General features: G+C 37.9%; 2 protein-coding genes across 3 annotated transcripts; one reads left to right on the top strand and one right to left on the bottom strand.

Annotated features, from left to right (window-relative positions):
• Positions 1-423: 423 nt before the first annotated feature.
• LOC117400540 (ATP-dependent zinc metalloprotease YME1L1-like) lies at positions 424-14,105 on the top strand. 2 transcript variants are annotated; one of them, XM_059023210.1, is made up of 19 exons: positions 424-617; positions 2,542-2,673; positions 3,836-4,001; positions 4,297-4,398; positions 5,006-5,115; positions 6,951-7,101; positions 7,229-7,312; positions 8,496-8,578; positions 8,659-8,749; positions 8,931-9,083; positions 9,203-9,335; positions 9,916-9,978; positions 10,107-10,219; positions 10,537-10,695; positions 10,977-11,128; positions 11,477-11,603; positions 11,709-11,782; positions 12,533-12,619; positions 12,834-14,105. In XM_059023210.1, the coding sequence occupies exons 1-19, from the start codon at positions 585-587 to the stop codon at positions 12,975-12,977; spliced, it is 2,157 nt and encodes a 718-aa protein (XP_058879193.1). In that variant the 5' UTR covers positions 424-584; the 3' UTR covers positions 12,978-14,105. The 2 variants fall into 2 exon arrangements, with proteins under 2 accessions (XP_058879193.1, XP_058879195.1); XM_059023212.1 differs by having other exon boundaries at positions 10,540-10,695.
• A 1,548-nt stretch (positions 14,106-15,653) lies between these two features.
• On the bottom strand, positions 15,654-27,465 carry LOC117400110 (phenolphthiocerol/phthiocerol polyketide synthase subunit C-like). The gene is made up of 6 exons (XM_033999546.3): positions 27,370-27,465; positions 26,916-27,069; positions 26,040-26,200; positions 25,068-25,271; positions 21,657-21,838; positions 15,654-21,558 (listed from the first exon to the last, which is right to left on the bottom strand). Exons 1-6 carry the CDS (start codon positions 27,425-27,427, stop codon positions 16,027-16,029), a joined length of 6,291 nt encoding a protein of 2,096 aa, XP_033855437.3. The 5' UTR covers positions 27,428-27,465; the 3' UTR covers positions 15,654-16,026.
• Positions 27,466-27,608: the final 143 nt, after the last annotated feature.

The following is a 27,608-nucleotide window of genomic DNA, read 5'->3' on the forward strand; positions in this document are numbered from 1 at the left end:
GGGCTTGCATTTTACATTAGTAATATATGTCTGCAGATTTAAATATATTTTTAATTGTGTTTATTGTGTGGCATCGCTGCACCTATGTGTTTGACCGCTTACAAAAAGTGCAGCAGCATTTTGAAACAACTGTAACTTACTACCAAATACCCCAAAACGGTACTAATTAATAAGATATCGTTTATACTAAATACTGCAAGGTAAGGGGACAGTGGTTATCTTTGATTTAGAAACATCTGGTCATTTCTAGCCACCAGCAGAAGGCCTTTGTGAAAAAAAAAAAATAAGCACTTTTGACTCAATTGCACAGACCTGTATTTATTTTTTAGACGTGTAACATTACCTCTGCCCACCCCCTGAAGTAGTTACGACACAAAAAATGACGTCACCTTCCTTGTGCCATAACTGGTTTACCTGGAAGTAATTGCGTAGTGACAGGAAGTAGTTTTCTCGAGAAGCCATTTTTAGTTTCATCAGAACTATGCAGCTAATGGGTTCATAAAGAGGACAAAACTGAGGACACTAAATTTGGACATAAATAGTAAACCTTTGCTACACAAGGAAATATTGTTACAGTCCCAGAAATGTTTTCTCTTCCTTCTACGGTCCAGCCGCAGGTAAGAAACTCGGGAACCGTTTAAAACTGGGGACTGTCAGGTTTCGTCTGTGACATAACATAATGCAACTTCATCATACAGTGCATCACCAGCAGCTGGTGTTCGGTCTTTATAACTGATCATGTTATTTTCATAATACAATTGTAAAATATTGGGTGCGCTACTTACTAAATAAATAAACCGAGTACAAAACTCACAATAAAAGTGGATAGCTTCATTTTATGAATGCGTTGATGTTTTTAAATATGGAGACCTAAAAAAAAAACGCGTTTCTACCTTGTTACATAACGATGCTGAAGTTGGCTTTTTATTCGCATGCCTGGTTCTTACTTTTGCGGGATGCGAGTAACACAAATTGTGTTAAGTAACGGGGGTTAAATCGATTTGGGCCACTTGGGTATTCCCAGAGGGGTAACCCCTCTACGTCATCCACATGTATTTATCCCGGCTAAAAAATAATTTTGATACAAAAACATCAGGCAAACATCGCACAGATATCAAGTTGGCGTGTTATCCAATTAACGCAAATTGAAAAAGTAATCGTGTATTTCAGGGATTAAATTACTTTGGGCCAATTATTTAATTATGTCAAAGTTGATCCTCCTTTGAAATAAGTGTCCCAAAGCGATTTAACCCTTGAAATACCTGTTACTTATTCAACTTGTGTTACATTAGCGGGATGCGAATAAGAAGCCAACGTCTACATTTGTTTTGTTTGAAATTATAAATATGTATTCCTTTCAAAGTCTTAAGGAACCCCTCTTAAATATATATATTTTTTTACAATTTATTTGATCTGGTTTCACTATGTGTGAGTGTAACATAGTTTAGATATAGTTCAATTTAAATAAATAAAGTAATTATGAAAACTTAAGTCTTTGTTCCTTACCTGGGAGCTGTGTGTACTGTGCTTGGGGTGAGCAAATACAAATCTAAAATATTTAGGTCTTATTAATTTTCCTTTAACCGCTCTTATTAGCAGCTGCATTATTTACCACAGTGGATGAAAATGACTCATTGCATTGCGTTTTTTGATATTACCATAAGTCTACCATGTAATTAATTTGTATCCAAAGACTGAGAGACATTTGTTTTCTTTCGGCGTGACCAAACAAAATAATTATGACCAGTACTACATTGCAGATATTTCTGAAATTCTATTAAAAAAAAAAAAAAAAAAAAAAACTCTAGGTGCTTATTCTGATTTAAGCCCAAAAATAACTTTTGATTTATTTACTATTAGTGTACTGTTTATTAAAGTGTGCAGTTTATTAAAAAATAAAGTGGATTTCTGAATTTCAACAAAAACATTTTTGCAAATAAGCTTTTTTACCACAGCTCTCTAAGAACTACTCCACAATAACTTCTCAGACTGATCACACACTGGCAGAATGGGTTTCTTTTTCCCCTTGGCCTATTATGTAACAGTGAAGAGCTGTCAAGGGTATTCCTCCTCCAGTTAGTGAAATTAAAACAAGTGATTCACCCTTTCAACAGTGGCCTCTGCATTTTAATTCTTGCAAATATTGAACAGTAGAGCTAAAATGTTACTGTATATTGAATTACGCTTCCAATGAGCATCTTGAAAAACTTAGCAAATTCATAAAAAGATGTGGTCTGCCCTGTAGGGAATATTGCCATTCAGAAGTGTTGAAAGCCCTTTTGTAGAAACCTCTTTGAATAGTCGGATTAAAGGTTTGCTAGTCAGTTGGACCCATGTCTGAAACGGTAGCCCTGGAATGTAAACTTGGTTACTCAGAAGACTGCTGGTGTTACAGTACATCAACAAGCTTTTCAGTACAGGTAGAATATGTATCAAGGTGTTCATAATGACTGTGGTAGTTTGATTCAACCTGTATGTGATTGCTTTAGTTGGCGTTTAATTAAATTGCCACAGTTTGTAATATTTGTTTGATCCTTCTAGGTAACGATTCCTTTGAGTCAACTCATCAATGCCTTCCATTCTCTGAAAAGCTCAGCCAGCTCTGTGGGCACAGCTTCAATTCAGTGTCTTCAGAGGGAGCCTCCACCAGAGCATGACTTTCAAAGCAGTGAGGTAAACTTTGCCATTTAAGATTGGATTCTTTCTATTTATCCATAGGCAAAAAGGCCACTCGATGAAAATGTAACATTTGCTGCATCATTCCTATCATATGTAACACTTAAAACTGTGTTACTGGTAACAGCTGTTATTAGCAGCTAAAGTTATTTACCAGCGTGACTTCAGAGATGAAAATGACACACAGGCACATCCTGAACTTTTTTTTATTCTTCTTTCCGGTTTGCCTGATCAAGTGTTATTTAATTTAATCTGCATTAAACTTGATTAAACAGTCATCTTCATTTTTTTCCCATCGGCATCTCTCAATTTTGCAATCATATTTAAAAGTAATTAAGTTTGATTCTTACTGTCTCTGTAAACAATTACTAGGCCTAAGTATGCATGGAAGACTGGCCACCTTGACCAGTGGAAAGATATCTTAAGGGTTTAGTAGTACCGTAGTATATTAAAGATTAAGAGGGAAGGCGTATACGTTTGCAAATCCACCACCACACCTACTGATATCTCACACAACCCTTTCTGCTGGCTACATCATGGTTTTGAAGTTATGAAAACTCCTCAGGCAAAATCTAACTCGCACCCTTCACTTTGATTTGAGACCCAAGAAGGCTCTCATGTGACTTTTTGTTTTCTGGATAATACTCAAGGCTTATTAGATATTGGCATTGTACTCAATGCACAGCTGTATTCTGTGATTTTACTAGGTCAAGTTTGCTGCTGAAAGGTCATATTAAAAAGTATGGAATAATTTGGGGCAGCAGTGTGGAGTAGTGGTTAGGGCTTGACCGGAGGGTTGTGGGTTCAATCCCCAGTGGAGGACACTGCTGTTGTACCCTTGAGCAAGGTACTTTACCTAGATTGCTCCAGTAAAAACCCAACTGTATAAATGGGTAATTGTATGTAAAAATAATGTGATAACTGTATAATGTGAAATAATGTATAATGTGATATCTTGTAACAATTGTAAGTCGCCCTGGATAAGGGCGTCTGCTAAGAAATAAATAATAATAATAATAATAATAATAATAATAATAATAATAATAATAATTTGACCTTTGTGTGTATATCTGAGTGATTTTTAAACTTTGGTGGTTAGTAGTCATATCCATATAGCTTTAAGAAGTTCATGTTGCTCATGGTTTATCTCTGTTTGCAGCCCTCCATTAACCTGAGGGAATTGGGTCTGAACGATCTGAAAACCAGTCATCTGGATGACCTGGTGAACCGACTCCTTCCCAGTGTTTCAACTGAGCACAGCCCGAGCCACTCTCACTGGAGAACTTCACACGTGTCAGCAAATTCTTTTTTTCACAATAAGCATGGTAAGTGTGACTATGGAATCTACAGCCGTATTTATTAAGTTCAGTGTTTTTTATTTATTTTTATTGTAAACAGGAATGCAAATGATATCCATATTAAAATGTCTTTGTATATGAGTTCAAGTACTCCTCAAGCCATGTTATGAAAGTAATGGTATACTTGGCCAGTTTACATAAGAATATTTAAGATTTGGTGATGTGCAGTATCAATTTTTGTAGTTTAAAAGCCGTAAGGTTCTGTAATCTTTATTGGCTTGTGATTTCAATTTTGTTTCTTTTGATCTGTAATATTCCACAGGATTCTCCAGTAGCACTTTGGGTCTGTTGGGCACACCCACACTATGCAGGCAGCACCCACGTCCACTACAGGCATTTTGCTCAGATCTTCAGAATTGGCCAGGTATGAGTGTATTACATTTATAGCAATTTTAGTCACCTGCTTGCGTAGTCTAGAGTGTGTGGTTTACAGCCGATTTGAGAAATATAATTACCTAACCATGAACTACAACCACTAATCAATTTACAGTGGCATTTAGGAAACAGTCCTGTGAAAAATTTGATAACATGATAAGCTTAGGTCTAGCTACAGCAGTTAAAAGCACTGCTTTGAAGGAATATGGGGGCGGGCATGTATTTCTATCAAGTTATCAGTTAAACTGGTTTGGGCTGAGGTACACACTTAGTATAATGCTTTGAAAGTTTGGAATTAGGATCTTTCGCAAGTTATCATTGTTTATTCTTACTGACCTGTTTTTAGTATCTGACCCATGTTTGAGTATTCATTTCATTATAAACAAGTGCAGTATGTAAAGTTAAACTGGCCTCCTCTAAAGTGCAAGGTCGTAAGTGTATTTATGATATATTTATTGAGAAATCAAGTGCAGCAAGTTCCTGATGCACAAGCTTAACAATATTTTCCTTTACTGTAAAGGGAACTGTATAGAAAATTGTGTAGAGTGCTTTTGTCCAGTTAATATTTTAAATACCAACGTAATTTCCTTTGTTAGTTTGGATCCAGAATCGTGGCTTTAAAACTCTGAAAACCAAAACCAGACGGCTGCAGTCCGGTAATGAACAGCATGCAGAATCAGATGGATACACCCCATCATTCATGAAGGTTTGCTGCAGGGGTTCTATGTTTCTTTTTCACTCAATTAGATAAACCGGTTTAGTGAAATGAAAGTCTCATGAGAATAACAAATCTTACTGTCATTATGGTTCTTATGTAGGTTATGCACTTTTTTTTTTCCTGTTTTGGTTTCCTACTGTTTGGTTGTTGTGATTCAATGCTTTTATAGTGGTTCAGGGTATTGTATTCCACCTTTCTCAGAAGTCTGCTTCTCCTTCCAAGAATCCTACTGGATAAGTAGGTCAGGGTGCACTAGTAGTTCCATATAACTCAAGCACTGCATAGAAACAGTTTTTTACACCTGCCATTTAGTTTTTTGTGTGTTATGTGCAGGTGTATAGTCCAGTATATCTTTCCAAATAGCATGTTAGCTGTAGATAGGATTTTGTTTAGTTTCTGTGACTCCTGTGTTGTATAGGTTACCTCAAGTTCTACATGCTTCATATCCAGGGGTTCAAATAAAAATACAGTCGAAGCTGCTTAAGCGAGACACCCCGTTGGAGTGAACAACCGTCCCGCTTAAGCAGGCGTCTCGCTAAACAGAAGTGCAGTTAAACAACACGAGAAGTCAGGTTAGTACAGCAGATAAAGCGCACATGTGAACAAGTATTTCAAGGCAAAAAAAAGCCCATTTATTGCTAATTAAGTCTTACTTCAGCAGGGCTTTAATTTCATTTTTGTGTGCTGGGTGGATTTCTCTGCTATGCTGCAGCCAGTGGGGGTGGAATGGCAAAAAAAGGCACTTGTGCATATAAAAAAATGATACTGTATCCTCATTCACACTGGTGTTGCTTTAAAATAAGCTGCTTTCAGGAGACCCAACAGCTGTTCATCATTGTGAGTCAGAGCACTCTCCATTGCTTTTGCCATTGCATGGCGTGAAGTTTTTGCTGCAGCAGAAGAAAAAGGTGCTTTTCTTTTTAACCAGCACTCCATTTCTTTTTTTTAACTCTACACCCAGCCCTATTTCCGCGTTTTTCACTGTTTTCATTTATGTATGTTTAACTACTGGATAGTTTGTACTGCATGCATGTAACATATCAAACGAATGGCCACAAAATCTCCTTTCATATTATGTAAGTTGCAGTTGATCTGTGTATTTGTCTTATGCAGTTCCTGGTGCTCTTCCCAGTTTGTATGTCATCTGCAGATTGCCACGGCAGTCGTGCTGGCTGAAACATACAGGGACGCATTCCAAGTTGCTGCCTAATACCACCTTTTTAATTCAGCTGATGTATCAGAAGGACATTCTGAATCAAACATCAGATGTGTAGATGTGTAGCTGTAAAGGTAGCACAGTTAATTATTGTAAGAGTGTTTGAAACAAACTGCAAAATCCTGTATATACAGATACTTGCTAATACACATGCATGTAACAAACGAAAACTAATGGCAGGTGTAAAGAAATAATTTTATTAGTTATACGGGACTACCAGCGCACACTGATGTAGGATTCTGGGAAGGAGAAGCCTGAGCATAACAGAGTACAGGACCCAGAACTGCACTGGAATTACAACAACCAAACAATAGCATACCAAAACAGGGACAAAAACATGCATACTCCACACAAGAACCACTAGAATTGCTATGAATTGTTTTATAAATACTACTAGTTCTCAATGATTTCAATTACGTGTGTACATTATATATAATGAAATTTGGTGTCCAAAAATCACTTGCAAAATGAGTTTTTTTATATATATATATATATATATATATAAATATAAATATATATATAAAATAAATGAATGAATGAATGTCAGGCATTGGTGGAGAAATAAAGCAAAGAATCCTATTTTGACTTTGTCTTTGTTTTTTTAAAGGGACTTCTGTTTCGAGACAAAGGACCAGAAGTAGAAAGTTTAGACAAACTGATGAAAAATAAAAGCATCCCTGTACCCCAGCAAGATGCCTTCAAAACTGGATTTACAGAGGGATTCTTGAAAGCTCAGGCACTCACACAACGAACACAGGGCATGTTTTTGTATTTTCTTTTCCTACAATGTCAAGGCCTGGCCGATTTACCACTATATGGTTGGGGAGAGCACCTATTTATGTGTGTGTGTGTGTGTGCTAATTTTTATTTTATTTTGTATTGCAGATTCTTTGAGAAGAACACGTCTGATTCTGCTCATTCTGCTGCTGCTTGGTATTTATGGGTTGTCCAGAACCCCGTTTCTATCTGGTAAACGCTCCTTTTCTGATACTGGTTTGTTACATTTTCATTGCTTTTGATTACTCAGATGTTGTGCTGTATATTCCTGGATGTCACAGCAGATCCCTTACTGAAGTAGATCTGCACTACTGACGTGTTGAACCACATTGGTGCAGACCAGTCTTGCTGGTGGAAGGAAGGCTAGAACACATAGTTGCAACACTAATGTACAGTATAAATCTGTGCATGGATAGATTCCCTTGAAGACTTAAGTCACTCAATAGAACAGTTTTTGGTGGTGGTGCTTTCAACCACCTCTGCTCCTGTCCTTTCGGTTTAGTGTTTATTTTTTCATGTAGTTGGATATGAGGAGATTAGATTAAAAGTAGGCTGTGTTTATTTCCATTTTTAAAATGTTACTGCTGTATGTGTTCACCATGTACAAGAAGAAATGTGTCGGCAGCATAGTTACCGCAGTTAAACACTGTAAGAATGTGAAGCTAGGTTAAAAAAAGAAATTTCAAAAATCTAATAAAACTCCCTTCTGAAAGATCCTGGTATGCGGTGAACAATACAGATCCAGGTGGTGGTCTAGCTCCACTTAGGGAGCTGTGCTGGCAGAGTTCCCCTGCTGTTTGCCTAATGCCCTGCACAGCAGCTGTAAAAGACTTGCTGCTCTTGTGTCTTTGCCTTTGAAGATGTAGACATCTATGGAGTTATTCTTGCATTATTTAAATGTGAATTGGACAAGATTTATAAATATGTCCATATGTGCCTTGTCTTGAAGTAAGTACAAAGCGGTCAATCATTTGAACTTTATTAAGCAAGCAGACTAAAGTAATTTAACAGATCTGTTCTGCAGCAAAGATGTAGACATTGTGCCTTTGCTTTAAAATAAGATTATGAATGTAACGTCATTCTTCCACTTGAATACCTTCAAGATACACTTGAAACACTTTAGTAGACCAATCTAGCAAGTTTAGCTATTTTTTATTATTGGTCTTGTGAGTTACTACTAGGTAATATATAACCATTTTGGTTGGGTTTGGATCTTCCTTAATTTTATCATGGATAAGTCACAATGTTAATTAAGGTTAAGTTACCGTATAAAAGAAAGTATTGAGTCTGGTATTTTTAGCATTTGTTATTGTGTAAGTTTCGTTTCTATGTAAATCTAAACCCGTAGCCCCTTTTTTTTTTTTTTTTTTGACAGTGCGATTCCGAACAACATCAGGATTAGATGCTGCAGTGGATCCAGTCCAGATGAAAAATGTCACATTTGAACACGTGAAAGGGGTATGTTGTGTAAAGAGAACATGTTTCTGCTGTGAACTTGGGATTGTATTAAGTGACTTATCACTGACTGCTCTTTACAGGCTGAGGAGGCAAAGAATGAACTACAAGAAGTTGTGGAGTTCCTGAAGAACCCCCAGAAATTTACTGTGCTTGGTGGCAAACTCCCTAAAGGTAAAGTCAAAATACATGGAAAATAACCCTTCACTCCACTACTGTTTATAACCCTTCACTCCACTACTGTTTATAACCCTTCACTCCACTACTGTTTATTATTGCATTAGGGGTCTGACATGTACTGCTGGCAGCCTTGTTTCTCAAACCTGTTAAACGCTTGATTTATATTCTCTCTTAGGCATCCTTTTAATCGGACCTCCAGGTACCGGCAAAACCCTTTTAGCCCGAGCAGTTGCTGGTGAAGCGGATGTACCATTCTATTACGCCTCGGGGTCAGAGTTTGACGAAATGTTTGTTGGAGTGGGAGCCAGTCGTATCAGAAATCTCTTCAGTATGTTTACCTTTTGTAAAAATGACTTATTTGTAAATATAATTTTGCTAAGAGGATTCTTAAACAAAGCTCACCTGACCAGCTCAGAGTATTTCATTTTTGTTTTTTTTCCCTTGAAGAGGAGGCAAAAGCAAATGCACCTTGTGTTATATTTATTGATGAACTCGACTCTGTTGGTGGAAAAAGAATTGAGTCTCCTATGCACCCGTACTCAAGGCAGACAATCAATCAGTTGCTGGCAGAAATGGACGGGCAAGTATTTTACCATTTATATATGTTATCTAACTAGCCTGATCAACACAGGTTAAATAGAACTGCATAGAATAAGGATATGTTCAGTGTTCTGTTTTCAAAAAGCATAGTCGGCTTAAATAAGCGATTCTTCTATTGGTTTAGTAAATCTCCTTTGCTGGACCTTTCGGTGTGAATTGTTAAAGTGCTACATGTTTAAAATGTGCTCACTACAAATCACTGGCTGAACCTTGCAACCCTATTGGTTAACGTAAATGTCTGTTAATTGCTGATATCCACCAGAGACTGCATCTCTACCAAATTATTACAAAGTTCTCAATTAGCATGTTGAGCATTTTTATTGATTTTATTATCCAAATGAATAACACTAAAGTTAATGAGTGTTACCGTATGGTCACGGTATTGATTAGTTTTCTTCCCTTGGAGGTTGGGCTGTATCCATTAGGACAATGATTTCTGAAACAGTGGTAATTGCAGAAACAATTATGGCCACTAGGTGTCACAATTATGCTGAATTATAATTTATTGGATTTGAATGCTTGATTTGTTAATAAAGGTTAAATTAATTATTTTTCTACAGGTTCAAACCAAATGAAGGGGTCATTATTATAGGAGCAACTAACTTTCCAGAAGCGTTGGACAAGTAGGTTTGAAATAACTTATTTAAAGCAGTGTCAAAGTACATTTTTATAAAAATGCTGCTGTTCAGTTTTTAATTCTAAAATACGTGTTACTTCAACGACACAGAATAAAATGTGTTTGCCTTTTTAGCGCCCTTATTCGTCCTGGACGGTTTGATATGCAGGTCACAGTCCCAAGGCCAGATGTGAAAGGTCGGACAGAAATTCTGAAATGGTACCTCAAAAAAATCAAAGTGGACCCCGGTATGTCTCTCGTTTTTGATTTACTGTTACACCTGACCCCTCTGCTTGCTCTTGTACAGCTGTGTTGCATATTGGCACCGCAGCGTCTTGCATGGCCATTTGCTGATTCTAACATTACTAACAAAGGGTAAACCTATTTTTAAAGTATTTCTACAGTAAACCAAAAAGAAAATAGTGCTCTGTAAGAGCATGTGTGGGGCAAGAAAGGTTGATTTTACTTGATATAAACTCAGGCACTAATAACCTGCTTCCATCAAAATATTTCAACTTTATGCTTGTACGTGTTAAATAGATAGTAGTTACTGTGCTGTCCGTAGCAGGCGTTGATCCAGAAAGAATTGCCAGAGGGACAGTTGGCTTTTCTGGAGCAGATCTGGAGAATCTGGTAAATCAGGCTGCGCTGAAGGCAGCAGTGGATGAAAAGGACATGGTGACCATGGAGGATTTGGAATTTGCCAAGGATAAGATCCTTATGGGTAAGTTTTAATCAAAAACATGTTTAGATACAGTATCTGACACACGCACACAATAAACTGCGTTTGCAGCTTACCAAAAATCTTTGAAAGAGCTAAACACTACAGAAGTGTGAAATATAAAAATATGACATTTGGAGCTCGCCCCTAATCTACCCAAAATACATTGTCGGGTAAACAACTTGAAGGCCAAGTCTGTTAATAAATGGGTCAATTAAGCTCCTTGGGGAGTTCCTTCCCTTTTCAATAAAAAAAAATATAAAGCCACGCTTTCTTGTCCACAGGTCCAGAACGCAGAAGTGTTGAGATAGACAAGAGAAACAAAACCATCACCGCATACCATGAATCTGGTCATGCCATTGTTGCTTTTTATACCAAAGATGCTATGCCCATCAATAAAGCCACAATAATGCCCAGAGGACCTACACTCGGACATGTGAGTAAACTGCATGTCCTTGTTAGTAGCCTTCAATTACTGTACACTGCCTCCCCTGATATCCACGTTTTATATATACATTTATAAATAACACAATGGCCAAGTTAATGTATATTGATGCTTCAATGACAAATACTAGCACATGCCATGCTAAATGTGAACTGTTGTAATTGGATGAAAAATGCAATGGCTGAAAAACATTTCAGATTAGGCAGTTCTTTGAAAGGTCTTTGTTTCCCAAATTCCTAGATGTCAAACTGCACACTTGTTGGGATGTTGGTGTTCAGTTTTCCAGATTGTATCACACATGCTGGAAGTGAATTAACATGCAGACTGGTATTTCTCCAGGTATCTTTGCTTCCAGAGAATGACAGATGGAGTGAAACCAGATCTCAGTTACTGGCCCAAATGGATGTCAGTATGGGGGGGCGGGTAGCCGAAGAACTTATATTTGGCAATGAAAACATCACCACAGGCAAGTCAACAATGTTTTACTGCATCAGCAAAAAAGGTACCGAAACATGATTTTTTTTTTTTTTTTTTTTTTAATGTATTATATATAATTGTGTTAATTTTCTAGGTGCATCAAGTGATTTTGACAGTGCAACCAAAATTGCAAAGATGATGGTGATGAAATTTGGAATGAGTGAAAAGGTATGTCTGAAATGCTTTTCGACATCTGTTTGTTTAATTTTACTCTTTACCAAGTGTAAAATGAAGGAGAGGGTGCAGCTGAACAATCTAGTGGACTTTCAAATGTTAACCTGTTGACGTGCAGCCCATCCGTATGATTCAGACAGGATGCACATGGCTTAATTTTAGCGTACCAGCTGGCAGCAAATTGTATAATATTTAATCGCCAAAAGATCAACCGTATCCATTAATTCTCCATCAGTCTGAAATCGTGATAGAATGCACACTGTTTCTATAAACATTTATTATTTACACTAATGGGCCTTCCATCGCCTGTCATTTCGGAATTTTAAATTAATTTGAATTTAGTCCCATTCACTTCCTTTTCAGCATCGAGCCAAATTGCTGGGACTAGACTTGCAACGCACACATGCCTAATAAACCACCGATACCCTTAAAACCTTTAACACCTCCTTATTGGTGTGGAACAGCTCCTTTTTTCAAATCATGCATACGAGTTGTTTTGCTGTCTACTGGTACCAAAGCACACTACCACCAGGCACCAGGCTATATTTTGTCAGTAATACTAGTGGATTTCTGTGTAGTTAACTTACAGGTAGTCCACTAATGACACTAAATTATATGGTCTTATCAATAACACGAGCTGATAAGAACAGGCATGTTTTATTTATTAGATGATGTAATGGTATGTCATTAACAGAGCTTCTGTATTTATTTTATTATATTATATATTTATTATATTTATTATAGCTTGGCGTCATGACCTATACGGACACAGCTAAACTGAGCCCAGAAACCCAAGCTGCCATTGAACAAGAAGTTAGGATACTCTTAAAGGTAATAATGGTCTTTTTTTTGTTTGTTTTATGCAGTATTTGGAGTATATGCAGTAGTTCTCCATTAGGGCTGTTGGCAATTTGAGACATGGAAGTCTTATAGTATTAAAGTATCTGACCTTTTGAACCTCTGACTACCAAATATAATGCTGTATGAGAAGTCTCCTTGATAAGTATAGTGACTAATTTTATGTTATTAATATTCTTCTAAATAGGACTCCTATGAACGAGCAAAACACATCTTGAAGAGTCGTTCAAAAGAACACAAGTACTTGGCTGATGCTTTGTTGACTTATGAGACTCTGAATGCCAAAGAGATTCAAATCATCCTGGATGGAAAGAATCTGGAACCAAGATGATCTTCCTTACTTCGGATAGGATTGGGATTTTTATCAACATGAATGTAAATAAGCAACAGAGCAGGGGGTTCTGCTGAATGAAATTATTGTGTGGTTTATTTTTCTTTTAATGTATGACCTTTATGTATACATTTTATCCCATTTTCTTCCTAGATTTTGATTAAGGCAGCAAGTGCACATTTTCTTCTGGTAAAGATTACATTTTTATTTGGTAGGGTGGTGCTTGTTTTACAAATACACTTTCAGCAACCTATGTGATTAAATCACTGGTGCTTCCTTGGAATTTAAAGCATCTCAGGGCTACAGCCAGCTGATTTGAGAGAGATTCTTTCACATTTTCTAGAGTAAATATGTGCTATGTATTTATTATGTTATGATGTCAGAATTCTGTCTCAGAAGTTGATCTGCATCTGTCTGTCTGCAGTCGGCTACAGTTAGTCATTTTGCTTTGTATTGAAAGGTCTGTTCTATGTTTTATATCTGCTTCACCTGTATTCATACTACCAGCAGTGTTTTGCCTCGACTCCTTGCATCTGTATTCATGAAAGACAGTTGGCCAGTTAACATGTTCAATAAAAAATGTACTTCTCAAATATTCTGTTTGAAAAAATAGATGGAAAATCACCATCTGACCATTTTTGTATCCAACTGCAATAGCAAACCTAGTTTTAAAAGGTCAAATACCGTACATGTCTGTTCCACAAACAGTGGCACCACAATTGAAATATTCTCAGTCACATTAGGTACATTTCCACTTTTTAAAAACCTTAATCCAAATACACTTGTGGTTTTTGCTTTAAAAACACACTCTGTTTACTTTACTAATCCATCTGTGTGTTTAGGTTAAATATTTGACATGGATACCACATGTGCTATGGTACCTGTTAATTCCACAGGAAAGTCAGGTTATATTCTTATAATTAATGGAATCTTTGCCCAGATCCCAAAAATAATGGGAAGCATTAGACTTTGCAGCATGACATGCACTTTGCCTTTCAAAACTTGGGTGATGGAGCTGCAAGAAGTAGCAGATCATTGGTTAATTGTGGGTGTTTGGGAGCAAATCTGAAACAAATCAAAACACTGAAATAGTAATGTCTCAACTAAAATCCTACTCTACAATTTTTTTTAAACAAAATTAAATAAAACACAATGGTAACTTAAACGACAAAGGTACAAATCTATGTATATAGTAATTCAAACTTTAATTTGTATCGCACACAACTACAATCCTCTGTGGTGATGCAATAGTCCAGGCTTCCACAATTAAGGCCTGATTTTTATTTAATTATAATTTCCACCATTTTAAAGCAACAGGTATTTTAAGTAGTTTTGTTTAAGAAATATAGCCCATCTGTACCTCATACATTTGTTATCTATAAAATGAAACACAGTGGTCATTTGGAATTCCGAATCATTTTATTGTAAGCTTGCTATACATATTGGACAGATTTAAAAATTAAAATGTATACATTTCTGCAGTGAAATATCCCTTTGCTTGAAAGTTCTTTTTTGTTTCAGAATGTGCATCATTTGCTTTTTCAGTGTTCCCAATATATCTGCCTTTTGTATTCCTTTCTGTTACTGTTGGAGATTGACACAGAAGAAGATTTCTGGGGTGTATAAAACCTCATTTGAACAGACTGTAAAAATAAGGTAATGAAGTATATAACAGTACGTGTGTTGTGTATAATTGTAGTTCTGTATTTGATGCTAACAGAATGCTCAATGATTTTTCGGAGTTGTGTCAAATCTGGTAAAACACATTAGTAACATGTATGTACTTTCCCTGCATTGCTGACAAGCAGCATCTTTTGGAGATCCCCACCCTGTCCTCGGGTTCTCCCTCTTTTCCACTATCTGCCCTCAATGTTGTTCTTCAAGCAGCGGGTTGAAGGGGGCGCAGAGAAACCAGAAACAGTGGCAGAGAAGTTGCAAGACAGGGAAGGCTGGGTCCACAGAGCAACTATGATGAAAGTAACTTTCTTGTACTGCCTGCATTGGACCAAAGTTTCAAAAGTTATTTTTGTTCCTACCTGTAAATGTTCCACTTGGTCCTTTTCTGACCTGGACTGTAATTGGACTGGCAACTTGCAGGTAAAAGGCCAGTCCTCTCAGTCCACTTCCATCCCCAAATTCCATTAAACGGTTATGGGTGAAGATGTGAGCAAATGCTTGAATTGGCACTTATTTGCCACCTATCTTTAAATAAATAATCTGTTATAATTATGGTATAATAAATTCAACAGTCATTCCTCAAATAATTATTAATTGAAGTAACTCCATGTGTGATGTAGTATTGTATGTAATAATATAAAATAAAACATTTATAAATTTAAGACATTTATGCATTTCACCTGGTTGCTGTTTGTTTAGCAGCAGTGCCAGGTGACATTAATTATTATTTTTATAATACACAAAAAAATGATTTTAACGAAAATTAGCAGTGAGATTAAAATGTATGCCTTTTTAAATGAAACACCTTTCTAGATAAATCATGTTGGTAGAATTTCATATTGATAAAAATCGCATATTTAGTATTAAGAAATACTAATATTGAAAATACTACAATTTAAGATTAATTTTATTAATCAAATAAATGAAGACACTTTGAACATTGATTACTACTGATATGTACACAATGTATTATTATTTTTACACATATAAGGCCTTGATTTCTTACAATACACATCAAATGCAATAGTTAATTATACTATATAATTAATTAATCAAATACATTTATCTTGAAAACATAAAAATCAGTTTTACAGTGTCATTATCAGTGATTATTCAATCCCAAATGCAGATCATCTGTATTGCTTCACAAAGCAGTGACATATAACCCTATGCTTCAATAATCTTCAACATATAACAATGTATATAGTAAATGCATCACTTACTAATTATAACATGAATCTAAGGCTGCAAGGCAGCATGCTGTTATGCAATTAATGTACCATTTTATTCTGATACTTAAAAACATAACATAATTCCTAAAACTTTGTCACTCGGTTGTTATTTTCGTATGCTGTAATACTCGATGATTTATCTATTTTTCCTCAGACTGGGACCTTGCCTGGCACCTTTCCTGGAGAAGCGACACCAAAGTAGACACTGTTGTGTTCGGATCAAGTAATTTAACAAGTGGTACATTCACGTGTCTTTCCTGAAAGATGCGATTTTGCAGGGTCATTGCCAGCATCGAGTCAATCCCAAAAGCAGAGAGAGATGCATCTTTTGTCAGCTCATCTGGATCAGCGTTGCTTACTTCAGAAAGCAGGATCCTAACGTAATCATCAGGTTTTATGAGAGATGTGCTCAGCAAAAACTGTGCGTCAGTTACATCGGTATTCTTGAGTTCTTCTGTAACCACAGTATAGAAACGCATTCTGAGAGAGGTGTTTTGAGAAAGGACATGGTCATTTAAATTTTTGAAGTTGAATTTGCACACAACTTGCTGTGGATTGTCCTGCAACAAGCAGCTTTCAAGCCCTTCATGAATCTCAGGTAGCTCCATGATCACCATTCCCTTAGCCTCAAGAAAGCGCTGGAAACTATCCTTGTTTAGCAGGAGTCCCAGGTTCAAAGCTCCCCAATTGATGGACTGTCCAGCAAGTCCACAGTTCCTACGGTAATGGCAAAAGACATCCAGAAATGAATTTGCTGCAGCATAGTTTGTTTGGGCTGAATTTCCAATAAAGGACGTGATGGAGGAGTAACAAATGAAATAGTCTAGGTGACAATGCTTTGTTGCATAGTGAAGATTCAAGGCTCCTGCAACCTTTGGTCTCAGAACTTTGTCAAAGTGGGATCTGTTTAAAGTGTGGATTAAGCCGTCGTGTAAGATGACAGCACTGTGAAACACTCCTTTAATTGGACAACCAGGAAAAGATTGACCAATAAAACTGATTGCCTTCTCAACATCCTTGAGGATGGAAATATCACATTGGACACTTCTCATCATAACCCCATACTGATTCTGTAAGTTTGTAATCTCCTGTTGCCTCTCAGGAGATGGAGCACTTCTGGAAAGAATGACAATGCAGCCACCTCCGCGCTGAGCAATGAACTTCACTGTCTCAAATCCCAGACCTGAAAGTCCTCCAGTCACTATATAAACAGAGCTTCCTTGGAAAAGCTGTTTTTGATTATGATGAACAGGAATATCAGAAATACTATTCTTTGATACATGATCTAGCACAACCAGCGAGATGGACTTTGATAAGAAATAGGATTCAGGCTTCTCAGTATACATGTGCTCACTGCTGCCCATTATTTGTTTTTGGAAGATGTTTCTTGTTAGAGTCAAGGATTTGTTTTCAAAATGCATCGACTTCATCCATTTATAGATGTCTTTTTTGTATTTCATGAGATCGGCTTTCTGGAACACATTGGCTATTTGAAGGATATGAATGTGAACTTCTTCATTTTCACTTCTCAGCAGACTTTGAGAAACAGAGAGGAACAGATGGTTATCACACACTACAACTATGTGCTTAGCATTGGAAACACTGCAGACTTTTACCACTAAAGATGTGTCAAATGGAGGCAGAAGAACTAAAGCCTCACACTTATTTACACTCTGCAGTAGACCACTGAATTCTGTTCCAACTATGGCATCCCATCCTGACTTTTTTGCTGCGAGTGCTAAAACTTTCAGCAAGCTTGACTCCGGTTCAGAGGATATGACACCTAACCTTCTCCGTTGTTTTGATTTGGGTAATGCATGATATAGTATTTCCCATGCCAGTATAAAGTAGGATACACAAGGAGTTTCCATTAGGAAGGGAAGCTTTCTACTGTCATAACAGGCTGCCTCAGGAAGCACAACCTTAGAAGATGCAACAACTGGGTAGCATGAAGCTATGGGATCCCCTACCTTTAACTTTTTCACATCACTTCCCACTGCTGTAACTGTACCACTGAAGTCTAGAGCTAAAAGTTTGTGTTCATGAGCTGCATGTTTATTCCAGTACAGGGTTTGACCAAAATTCAAATCGGACAAGCTGACAGGAAAGTAATCAGATGAATGGACACATATCTTATTGAGCTGAACCTCTACAGTTTGCTTCTTAAGGTGTTTTTCGTGATCACTGGTAGTGTTTGCATGTAGATCTGCCATTCTGTATGGATCTACTGTTTGGAGAACAAAACTTTCAGAACTGGAACGCAACATCCTTTGTTGGCTGCTGCCTGAACTTTTAACAGGTGTGTGTATAATTCCAGATGTGTAAATCTGACCCTTGCTTATCATGACCTCTGGGTATTTTGATGTTTTGTATGAGGTAATCACTTGGGCCAGTGCTGAGATGTCTTCATTGCTTACAGAATGAATATCAATCAATTGAAAGGAGAGATCTGAAATTTCTGCAGCACATGCCCTGGTCATTCCACACAATGCAAATCCTGGATTAATGTGATCCACTGCCTTCTCTGTTGTTCTGTATGTGATGGTTCTGATGGGACATTTGGATTTCTTTTCCTTCAAGTCGCTGACAACCTGTCGATAAACTTCACAACAGTTCACAAGGTTCTGCAAAACTTTCTCTGTACTTAGCTCACTGAGGTTTTGAAATCCCCACAAGAACAAAACCTCATCATAGTCATTGTAAGAGACTGGCCAAGTAGACCTGGTAAACAGTTCTGTAATATCAAGTGTTGACAAACATCCTGAATCTTTGTAGGAAATATATGTAGACTTTGGGTGCATGTACTTTCTGAGATATTTGGCCACACCAAGCTGGTCTGCAAACACTAATGTTTTGGGTCCAATGGTAGAGTTAACTATTTCAGTACCTTCTTTCCACTCATTATGAAAGAAGAATTCTTTTGGAACCGAAGAACTGCTTCCTAAAAATGTAATCCTTACATGTTTAAGTTCAACTAAAGTAGAGCCTTCTTTATCTGTGAACTCCCCACATACCTCAATGAAGTCAAGAGTCACTTTGGTTGTTCTTAAGTACATGAACATTTCTTTCTGCAGGGGCTGAGAAACTATCAAACTGCCAATACCAGAAGGAAACCCAGGTCTGGATTTGAAAGCATTTGCTGCTACAGTAGCTGTCATTTGTAAGAAATAATCTAAAACTACAGGGTGAATGCAGTACTCATGCAACTGTACGATAACTTCTTCTGGGACATTAATCCTTGTAACAGCTTCCTGAAGCTCTTCCCCATAATGCACATCACCAAGCTGTCTGAACACAGACCCATATTGGAACCCTACGCCAGACAGCTTCTCATAAACTTCTTCAGACTTCACTACTAATGCACATCTTTTGTAGATGAACTCCAGCGATAAGTTCTTTTCTTCAACTAAGTTTTCACAGCAACTCTGGATGTTACCAGATGCATGGGTTGCCACTGGAGACTTTACTTTAAATGTGGCCTCACCTTTGTGTTGCTCAAGCATTATCTTTAGCTCAGTTAAATTCTGACTTACAATACAAGGGCTAAGGAAACTAATGCTAAGTTGCATGGCGCTGAGCTGTAGTTTTGGTCTCACACTAGCCATGACAGATGCCAAGCCTAATTCAACATAGAAAGCACCAGGGACTATAACAACACCATTGTTTTTATGTTCATAAATGTATGGTGTTGCATCTGTTGATATGTTGCAGTTGATCTCCTTGCTGTCAATACCTGCACTGCACAGCACTGGATGAACAAAACTTACTACACTGTCATTGCCCTGTCGTACCAACTCAAAATACACCTCTTTTTTGATACCATCGAACTGATACCTTGGGCAGGGTGTAGGTAGAGTCTCATATGCTTTGTAGAATTGTTCCCAATCTACTTCTAACCCTACCTCGAAGAGCTTTGACACAACGGTAAGCAGAGTCTCATAGTCTTTGTCAGGCTGCACAGATGGAAACACTGGAGTCCCATTCCCTACAGTCTCTATAATATTCCTTTGCAGGGCCCTTCTTGGACCTATCTCTACAAAAACAACATGTTTCTTCCCAGCCACTGCTGATTTCACTGCCTGTTCAAACGCAACTGGTTCTCCAATGTTCTTGGCCCAGTACTGGCCTGTGGTAAAATCTCCTTCAGTAGCTAAATGCCCTGTTACTGTAGAAAACAACTCTACTTCCATTTCCTTTTTTTGTAAGAGACCTATGCTGTCCTGTATAGGGTTCAAAATGGACTCCATCATGTGACTGTGGTATGCAGCTGGGACATCTAGAACATGAAGAAATAGGTTCTTGAATGATGTTGACAGTTTCTGATGAAGACCATCTATAGCTTCAGACTCGCCTGACAACGTGCATGACTGGGGGCTGTTGTAGGCAGCAATGCAAGCTTTCCCTGAATAAGCAGGAAGAAACTGTGCCACTTCTGACACAGGTATGTTTCCAACAACAAGCATTTTCCCTCCAGTGACCTTGGACTGCAAAGTACTGCGGAAATAAATGACCTTAACAGCATCATGAAGGGACAGCAATCCAGAGCAATGTGCAGCAGCAACCTCACCCACAGAATGCCCAACTATAGCATCTGGTTTTATACCCCAGTGCTTTAAAAGGCTGGCAATTGCCACCTGAATGGTAAAGAGCAGTGGCTGGACAATGTCAGGTTTTAAATAATCATCATCAGAACCATTTTCTAGCTTCTCTAAGAGACAGATGGAAGTGTATTTATGGAAAACACTCTGTATTTCTTTCACCTTTTCTCGGAATATATGTTCCCCCTTCAATAGCTGTATGCACATGCCTTTGTAGGTGACCCCATTTCCACAGAACACAAAAATGAATTGTGCATCTGACTTTGCTTGAGTAACTGTCATTTTTGCTGCAGATTTAAGTTGTTGGTTTAATTTACTGAGAGATGGTGCTAGAAAAGCTTTTCTGTATTTGTGCCTTGTGTGACTTCTCCTGCATGCAGAGGTATAAGCCAGATCGTGTAGCTTTATTGCATCATGTTTGCTAATCTGTTGGGCTGTGTCTTCCATCATCATTTTCATTGATTTTTCTGAGGCTGCAGACAGCACAACTATTTCAAGTGGCTTTTGTGTTTCTGAATTCAGAACTTGTGATTGTTTGTATTGCCTGACAACAACATGTGCATTGGTTCCCCCAAATCCAAAGTTATTAACACCTGCAGCTCTTCCAAGTGGTCCAGACTTTTCCCACTTTTCTGCTGTGGTTGGAATTTTAAGCCTGAGAGATTTAGCATTGATGCTGGAATTGTCTTCAGAATAGTGTAAAGAGGGAGCAATTGTTTCATGGTGCATCATCAATAGGACTTTGATCAACCCTGCGACCCCTGCTGCAGATTCAGTGTGACCAATGTTACCTTTCACAGAGCCTATTAGAAGAGCTGGTGATCCTGGAGGCCGGGCTTTTCCAATGGCGTTAGAGATGCTGCCTGCTTCTGTAGGATCCCCTACAGGAGTTCCAGTCCCATGAGCCTCTACATACTGTACATGTGAGGGGTCAACATGTGTGGAGTAAATCCTGTGCAGAAGCTCTTCCTGTTGGGCCATTGATGGTTTGGTGATTGGAGTGACTGCTCTGCCATCCTGATTTACAGCACTGCTCGCTATGATTCCCCAGACGTGGTCAAAATCCTTCTGTGCCTGTTTAAAAAATGAATGACACTCATTTCATAGGTACACTCATCAGGGTTTTCAAACCCATCCTCTTGTAATATTCACAGTGTGTTGTTGACTCTTACCTTTGCTAATGGCTTTAGCAAGACAATGCCACACCCTTCTCCTCTTCCATAGCCATCAGCCTTGCTGGAGAAAGGTTTGCTGGTTCCTTCAGGAGATATCATTTTTGCTTTGCTGAGAGCAACAAAAACTCTTGGTTCAATGATGCAACTGACCCCTCCACAAATTGCCATATCACAGTCCCCTGAAAGAATAAGAAAAATCTTTCTAAAAATATAGACCAGTACTGATTAGATACCAGGGGCAGGATTTTCAAAAGGTCACAAATGATAACTCCAGTGTTAATCAACAAATCGGTATGTAGCATTGATTTTCATTATTAAATAGTCGTGCAAATGTGATTTCCGAAATTATGTTGATTTATGAAATAATATTTGTGTGGGAATTTAAAAGGAAGTCCTTGTTAATTGTCATAATTTATCAGGAGTTAATTTGCACTTTGAAAAAGAGGGTTTTAATTAATGAAAGAGTATATACTCACCTTGAAACAGACATTTAACAGACCGCGTCTGTGATGCTGACGATACAGAGAGAGAGTGTACAGGACCAGGGTTAATTTCTTACAGACTATCTCGATAACTCAATATTTGTAGTTATGAAAATATTTTAGCCTTTTCTATCGTGGTTATGAATGAGATTTATTCACTTTTAACCATTTGTAACCTTACAGAATGTGTGTGCTAATATGATATACTGTTATTTGCACCCAGTGTAATGTTACTACCAAGAACTGATCAATGCAACTGCAGCCTATCTGAACTCTGGATACGTACATTATATGACAGCTGACCTCTACTGTAGATTTTATTTGAATTATACAAATATAAACCTAAGTGTAAATAATGGAATCTTTGTATAGATTTTCCTTAGCTGATTGTGGATTTGCAATGTGTCCTTGGCTTTTAACAGTCCACACAAGAATGAAGAACAGGCGTACAAGGACACACAGATCCACTAGGAATGTGATCGAGATCACTGACATGGATTTTGCTTAAACATATTTGTAATGTTGTTTGACTCCCCCACCCCCCCACACTTTATGTGCAATGTACACTTTTACCTTCACGTATATAAAGTGTTCTTATAGCACTCTAAGGGTTCATGGCTACTTCTAACAATGTTGAGTTTATTTATCACGGAGGCGAGCAAACAGTGCAGGTAAATGACTAGTGGGGTTTCATTTTTTTTATTTCAGTTTTTTTTTATCTGTGATGCCTTTTTTACCCACACGCCAGATAATCGTAAATCAACATTTTATATGTGAAGTGTTCTAAATAAATGCATATTCTGCATGACAAAATGCACCATTTTAAATGAAGTTTACAAATTATACACAAACTCCTTGGCTTGATTCATGCCAAAGCTGCCCAATTCCAGCCTTGCTGAAGCACCCGCAGATGAGTCAAATTTTCAGCTTTGCCCAACACCTGGTCATCTAATGGTTAGACGGAGACCTGGAGAGGCCTACAAGCCACAGTGTCTCGCACCCACTGTGAAATGTGGTGGAGGATCGGTGATGATCTGGGGGTGCTTCAGCAAGGCTGGAATCGGCCAGCTTTGGCATGAATCAAGCCAAGTACATGGTTGTCCTGGAAGAAAACTTGCTTCCTTCTGCTCTGACAATGTTCCCCAACTCTGAGGATTGGTTTTTCCAGCAGGACAATGCTCTATGCCACACAGCCAGGTCAATCAAGGTGTGGATGCAGGACCACCAGATGAAGACCCTGTCATGGCCAGCCCAATCTCCAGATCTGAACCCCATTGAAAACCTCTGGAATGTGATCAAGAGGAAGATGGATGGTCACAAGCCACCAAACAAAGCCAAGCTGCTTGAATTTTTGCACCAGGAGTGGCATAAAGTCACCCAACATCAATGTGAAAGACTGGTGGAGAGCATGCCAAGACGCATGAAAGCTGTGCTTGAAAATCAGGGTTATTCCACCAAATATTGATTTCTGAACTCTTCCTAAGTTAAAACATTAGTATTGTGTTGTATAAAAATGAATATGAACTTATTTTCTTTGCATTATTCGAGGTCTGACAACACTGCATCTTTTTTGTTATTTTGACCAGTTGTCATTTTCTGCAAATAAATGCTCTAAATGACAATATTTTTATTTGGAATTTGGGAGAAATGTTGTCAGTAGTTTATAGAATAAAACAAAAATGTTCATTTTACCCAAACACATACCTAGAAATAGTAAAACCAGAGAAACTGATAATTTTGCAGTGGTCTCTTAATTTTTTCCAGAGCTGTATATATATATATATATATATATATATATATATATATATATATATATATATATATGTGTGTGTGTAACAGGGAGAGACCTGGACTGGCCGTCTGACGCATGCGCGATGCTGCAGGAAGGGGGCGGCAGTCCCGTTGGGTCTGCCTGCCAGTCATGGCAGTGACACGGAGAGGTGGGGAAGAGGGTGTGTGTGCTTTTCCCCTCTCTGAGTGGCTGGGAGGCGGACTTTAATGGGATTGCTAACCTATAAAGTAACACTCTGTTGTTTCCTCAGATCTGCCCCTTTCAACTGGAACAGCAAGCAAGGCGGTCTCGCGTTGACTACCAAAAGACGGGAGGATAACAAACGCCCGGAAAGAAAAATCAAAGAAAATAATTTTAAAGAAAGAAAGGGAAAAGTGGGGGATCGTTGGGCAGCCCCAGTATTTGTTGTACAGGGAGACAGCAGAGTGTAGGACGGAGTCCCGGGTCGTACGGGTAGCGGCGACTGGGGAGATTCACGCTGCGAAGTGCAGCACATTTATTTTGTAGTTTTTCCTTACTGTGTTTTATTTTCCCTGTTTCTTTTTGCCTTTTTCGTTTTTATAATTTGTGAGCACCTGCGAGTGCCGGACTGTAGCTGAGTACCCTGCCGTGGTATTCCCCGTTGGTTCTGGATACCATAGCTGGTAGCCAGACCACGGACCACAAGTGCCCTCTACGGGCTCAAAGAAATCAGTACACCTCACCAGAGTACAAAAAGAAAATAATAAAACCGAGCACCTGTGTGGTGTTGTCAACTACCATTTCTGTCTCCCGTGTCAGTGAATACCCGCACCCTCCCACAATATATATATATATATATATATATATATATATATATATATATATATATATATATCATGAATATAATAATGTAAATACTTTATGAAATAACATTAAAACTAGAAAGTTTTTGTAAATAAAATAAAATCATCCCTTGTAGCAAAATGGGTTTATGAAAAAGGATCTGTTTCATTGATATGCCCAGAGGTTAAAGCAATGTGGTAGTGAAATGGTTCATTTATACTGGACACCACTTGTAAAGTAACTTTATTTCAGAGTGCTTGGTTTGGTCAAAGCAATTTTTTAAATGAAACTTTCCAGACCTGATCAATTATTTAATCAACATTTTGTTACCTTGCTTAATTGCTTGACAGGCATAGTGAAGAGCAACCAGAGATGAGGAGCAAGCGCTGTCAATTGCAAACGAAGGTCCAGTAAAGTTGAAACAGTAGGAAATCCTATTGGCAGCTATGCTCATCGCTGTCCCAGTGCCATTGTAATGGTCAGCTGTACTGGCACAATTGTTCAAAATCATTTCATAGTCCCTGTTCATAATACCTGTAATAGCAAAAAATATCGTTATAAAGAGTTATAATACATGTCAAACAATTGTAAACTTTTCTTTCATTATCTTTATACAAGTATTCTTTATGTATACCTTGTAATACAGCTCCTATTATCAACAACACATGTTGGGCTATTACTCTAGAAAACAGCAATAGAACACTCTCAAATGAATGATATGTTTAGATGACTCACAAGCCCCTAAATGAAATGTCTCTGTTGTTTATTTCTGTGTTGGTTACTTTATTAAGTGCGTTGTTACTATCTGATATAATTCTGTAGTGCTTATGATGATGTGAATAAATAGCTTCAAACATTTTGCCTGTTGTATTAAAGTGTTACAGAACACCCTGCAGTGTTGCTTGCCTTTGCTGTATCCTGTATTGTCTGTACAGCAACAATATATTTTGTCAACATGGCGATCATCCTGGACTGCATCACCCAGCTGTTTGTGGTTTTCCTAGGATTAACCCTAAACATGGGCGGGATGAAATCCAGGAACCCCTCCCCCGTGCTGTAAAATGCTCCAATAAAATGTAGTCATTGCTTAATCCAGCAATGTAGCAGGATGACCAAATCGATCCTTTAGTCAAGTTGACAAGTGTTTCAGCTAGTGCCTCCATCAGTGTACAATGTATATTTGTTGATTGTTTTTTGAAGTTATGGATGAACAGCCTTACAAATGCTCACTTGTTGCCTAAACTAACACAGTGTTTTGACTGTGTTTTAGTCTAAATGGTAAACATGGTTAGCATCACCTACCAATGAAAACCCCTGTTCTGGTTCCACTGGCCTTTTCCATTGGCATCCCAGCATCCTCCAGAGCTCGATAGGTACATTGCAGGAGAAGCTTTTGCTGCGGATCCATACGATCTGCCTCTGCTTCAGGAATGCCAAACAGCCTGTGATCAAACTCATTGAACCTGGAGAATGAAAATACAAATTATTATTCCATAGCAATTTTCACTGGGTATTTGGCACATTTATTAATATCACTAGTATATTGTATATATTTACCTTTGGGGTACACCCTACAAGCACCCCTTGTGGACATTTTTATTCTGGCCCGATACAGAAAGCAATTTTACCTTGTTTCCATGCACCACTCAACCTGGGTTGAAAACCCTGCTGCCCCTGATACTGCGTTTCCATGTTATTTTAGCCAATCCACATTGGCTGCCTGTCCAAGCTGCCCCTGATTTTTGTGGACCTTTTCCCAAAGCGGGCCAGACTTAACAACACTGACCAATCAAATGACGAGTGGGCGTGAACATTTAATCCACATCCGGGGTGAGCAGGTTTCTTCGTGCTTTAATATTCTTGAATTGTTTCTTTTAGTAACAAAAGGCCCCAAAGAATTGTTAGGATTGTCAGAACCAAAGCAATAGTATACATCCTTTCGGTTTTGTAAACAAATAAATGTAACCTCAGCCGCAAGGCTTGCTGGGAAAGAACTGCCAACATCCGTCAAAAACTAATATTGCATGGAAACAGTCTTATCCCTTAACTTGGGCAGACTCTCAATGGGGGTTCAGGATCAATGCGGGAGAACCCGAGTCAGCTTGGATTGGCGGTCAGTCTATGCTTATGAAAATTAGGTATTACAGTACCTAGCTACCATTAGGTAATGCTTCTTACCCATCAATGAGAGCTGCTTTCGCTGTGCGGGATTTCCCTGGCTTGCTGTCATCTGGATCGTACCACAATGTGCTGTTGAATCTTTCTGAAGGTATCTCCACTGCACAGTTTTTCCCCTCCAGAAGAACATTCCAAAAATTGTCAATTCCTTCACCTTTTTCAACAACAATATATATATATATATATATATATATATATATATATATATATATATATAGTATAAATTGTATCAGAAAAGGGTTAGAATTAGATTTAGAGTTAGGGTTAAGGTTAAAACTAGGGTTATATCACGCAAAAAGATGTACACATTAAGTACATTGTAACTATGTATAATGACATTGTAATTATGTACACATATATTTACTAAGTAATTGCTACATATATACACTGTAGAGACACTTAATGTAAAGTGTTAACAAATAAACAAATACAACTGAAGCAATTGGAATCCTACCTCCTGGAAAACTGCATCCAATTCCCACAACAGCAATGTTTTCAGAATCGTCTCCCATTCTTTATTGTACACAAACACAGCTAAAATAAAACAAAGCAATAACAGTAGAGTATTCCTAGAAATCCTATCAATTCTAGCAAACTAGTATTATGCATTAATATACATTGCTGGTATGATAATTCTGTACCAAATCATTGCAGAAATACATTTGGAGTCAAATGAAGTTGTCCCACCCAGAG

This window comes from Acipenser ruthenus, chromosome 4 (genome assembly GCF_902713425.1).
Source record: "Acipenser ruthenus chromosome 4, fAciRut3.2 maternal haplotype, whole genome shotgun sequence".
Taxonomy (NCBI): domain Eukaryota; kingdom Metazoa; phylum Chordata; class Actinopteri; order Acipenseriformes; family Acipenseridae; genus Acipenser; species Acipenser ruthenus.

Bases quoted from the DNA above. Each gene is read 5' to 3' on its own strand.
- LOC117400540 (XM_059023210.1), top strand. From the start codon at position 585: ATGTTTTCTCTTCCTTCTACGGTCCAGCCGCAG. The intron at 2,674-3,835 runs GTAAACTTTGCC...CTCTGTTTGCAG, and splicing joins ATGACTTTCAAAGCAGTGAG to CCCTCCATTAACCTGAGGGA. The intron at 11,783-12,532 runs GTATGTCTGAAA...TATTTATTATAG, and splicing joins AATTTGGAATGAGTGAAAAG to CTTGGCGTCATGACCTATAC.
- LOC117400110 (XM_033999546.3), bottom strand. From the start codon at position 27,427: ATGGGAGACGATTCTGAAAACATTGCTGTTGTGGGAATTGGATGCAGT. The intron at 26,201-26,915 runs GTAAGAAGCATT...TTCATTCTCCAG, and splicing joins AAAGCAGCTCTCATTGATGG to GTTCAATGAGTTTGATCACA. The intron at 21,839-25,067 runs GTAACAAAATGT...TTATTCTTTCAG, and splicing joins CTGTCAAGCAATTAAGCAAG to GGGACTGTGATATGGCAATT.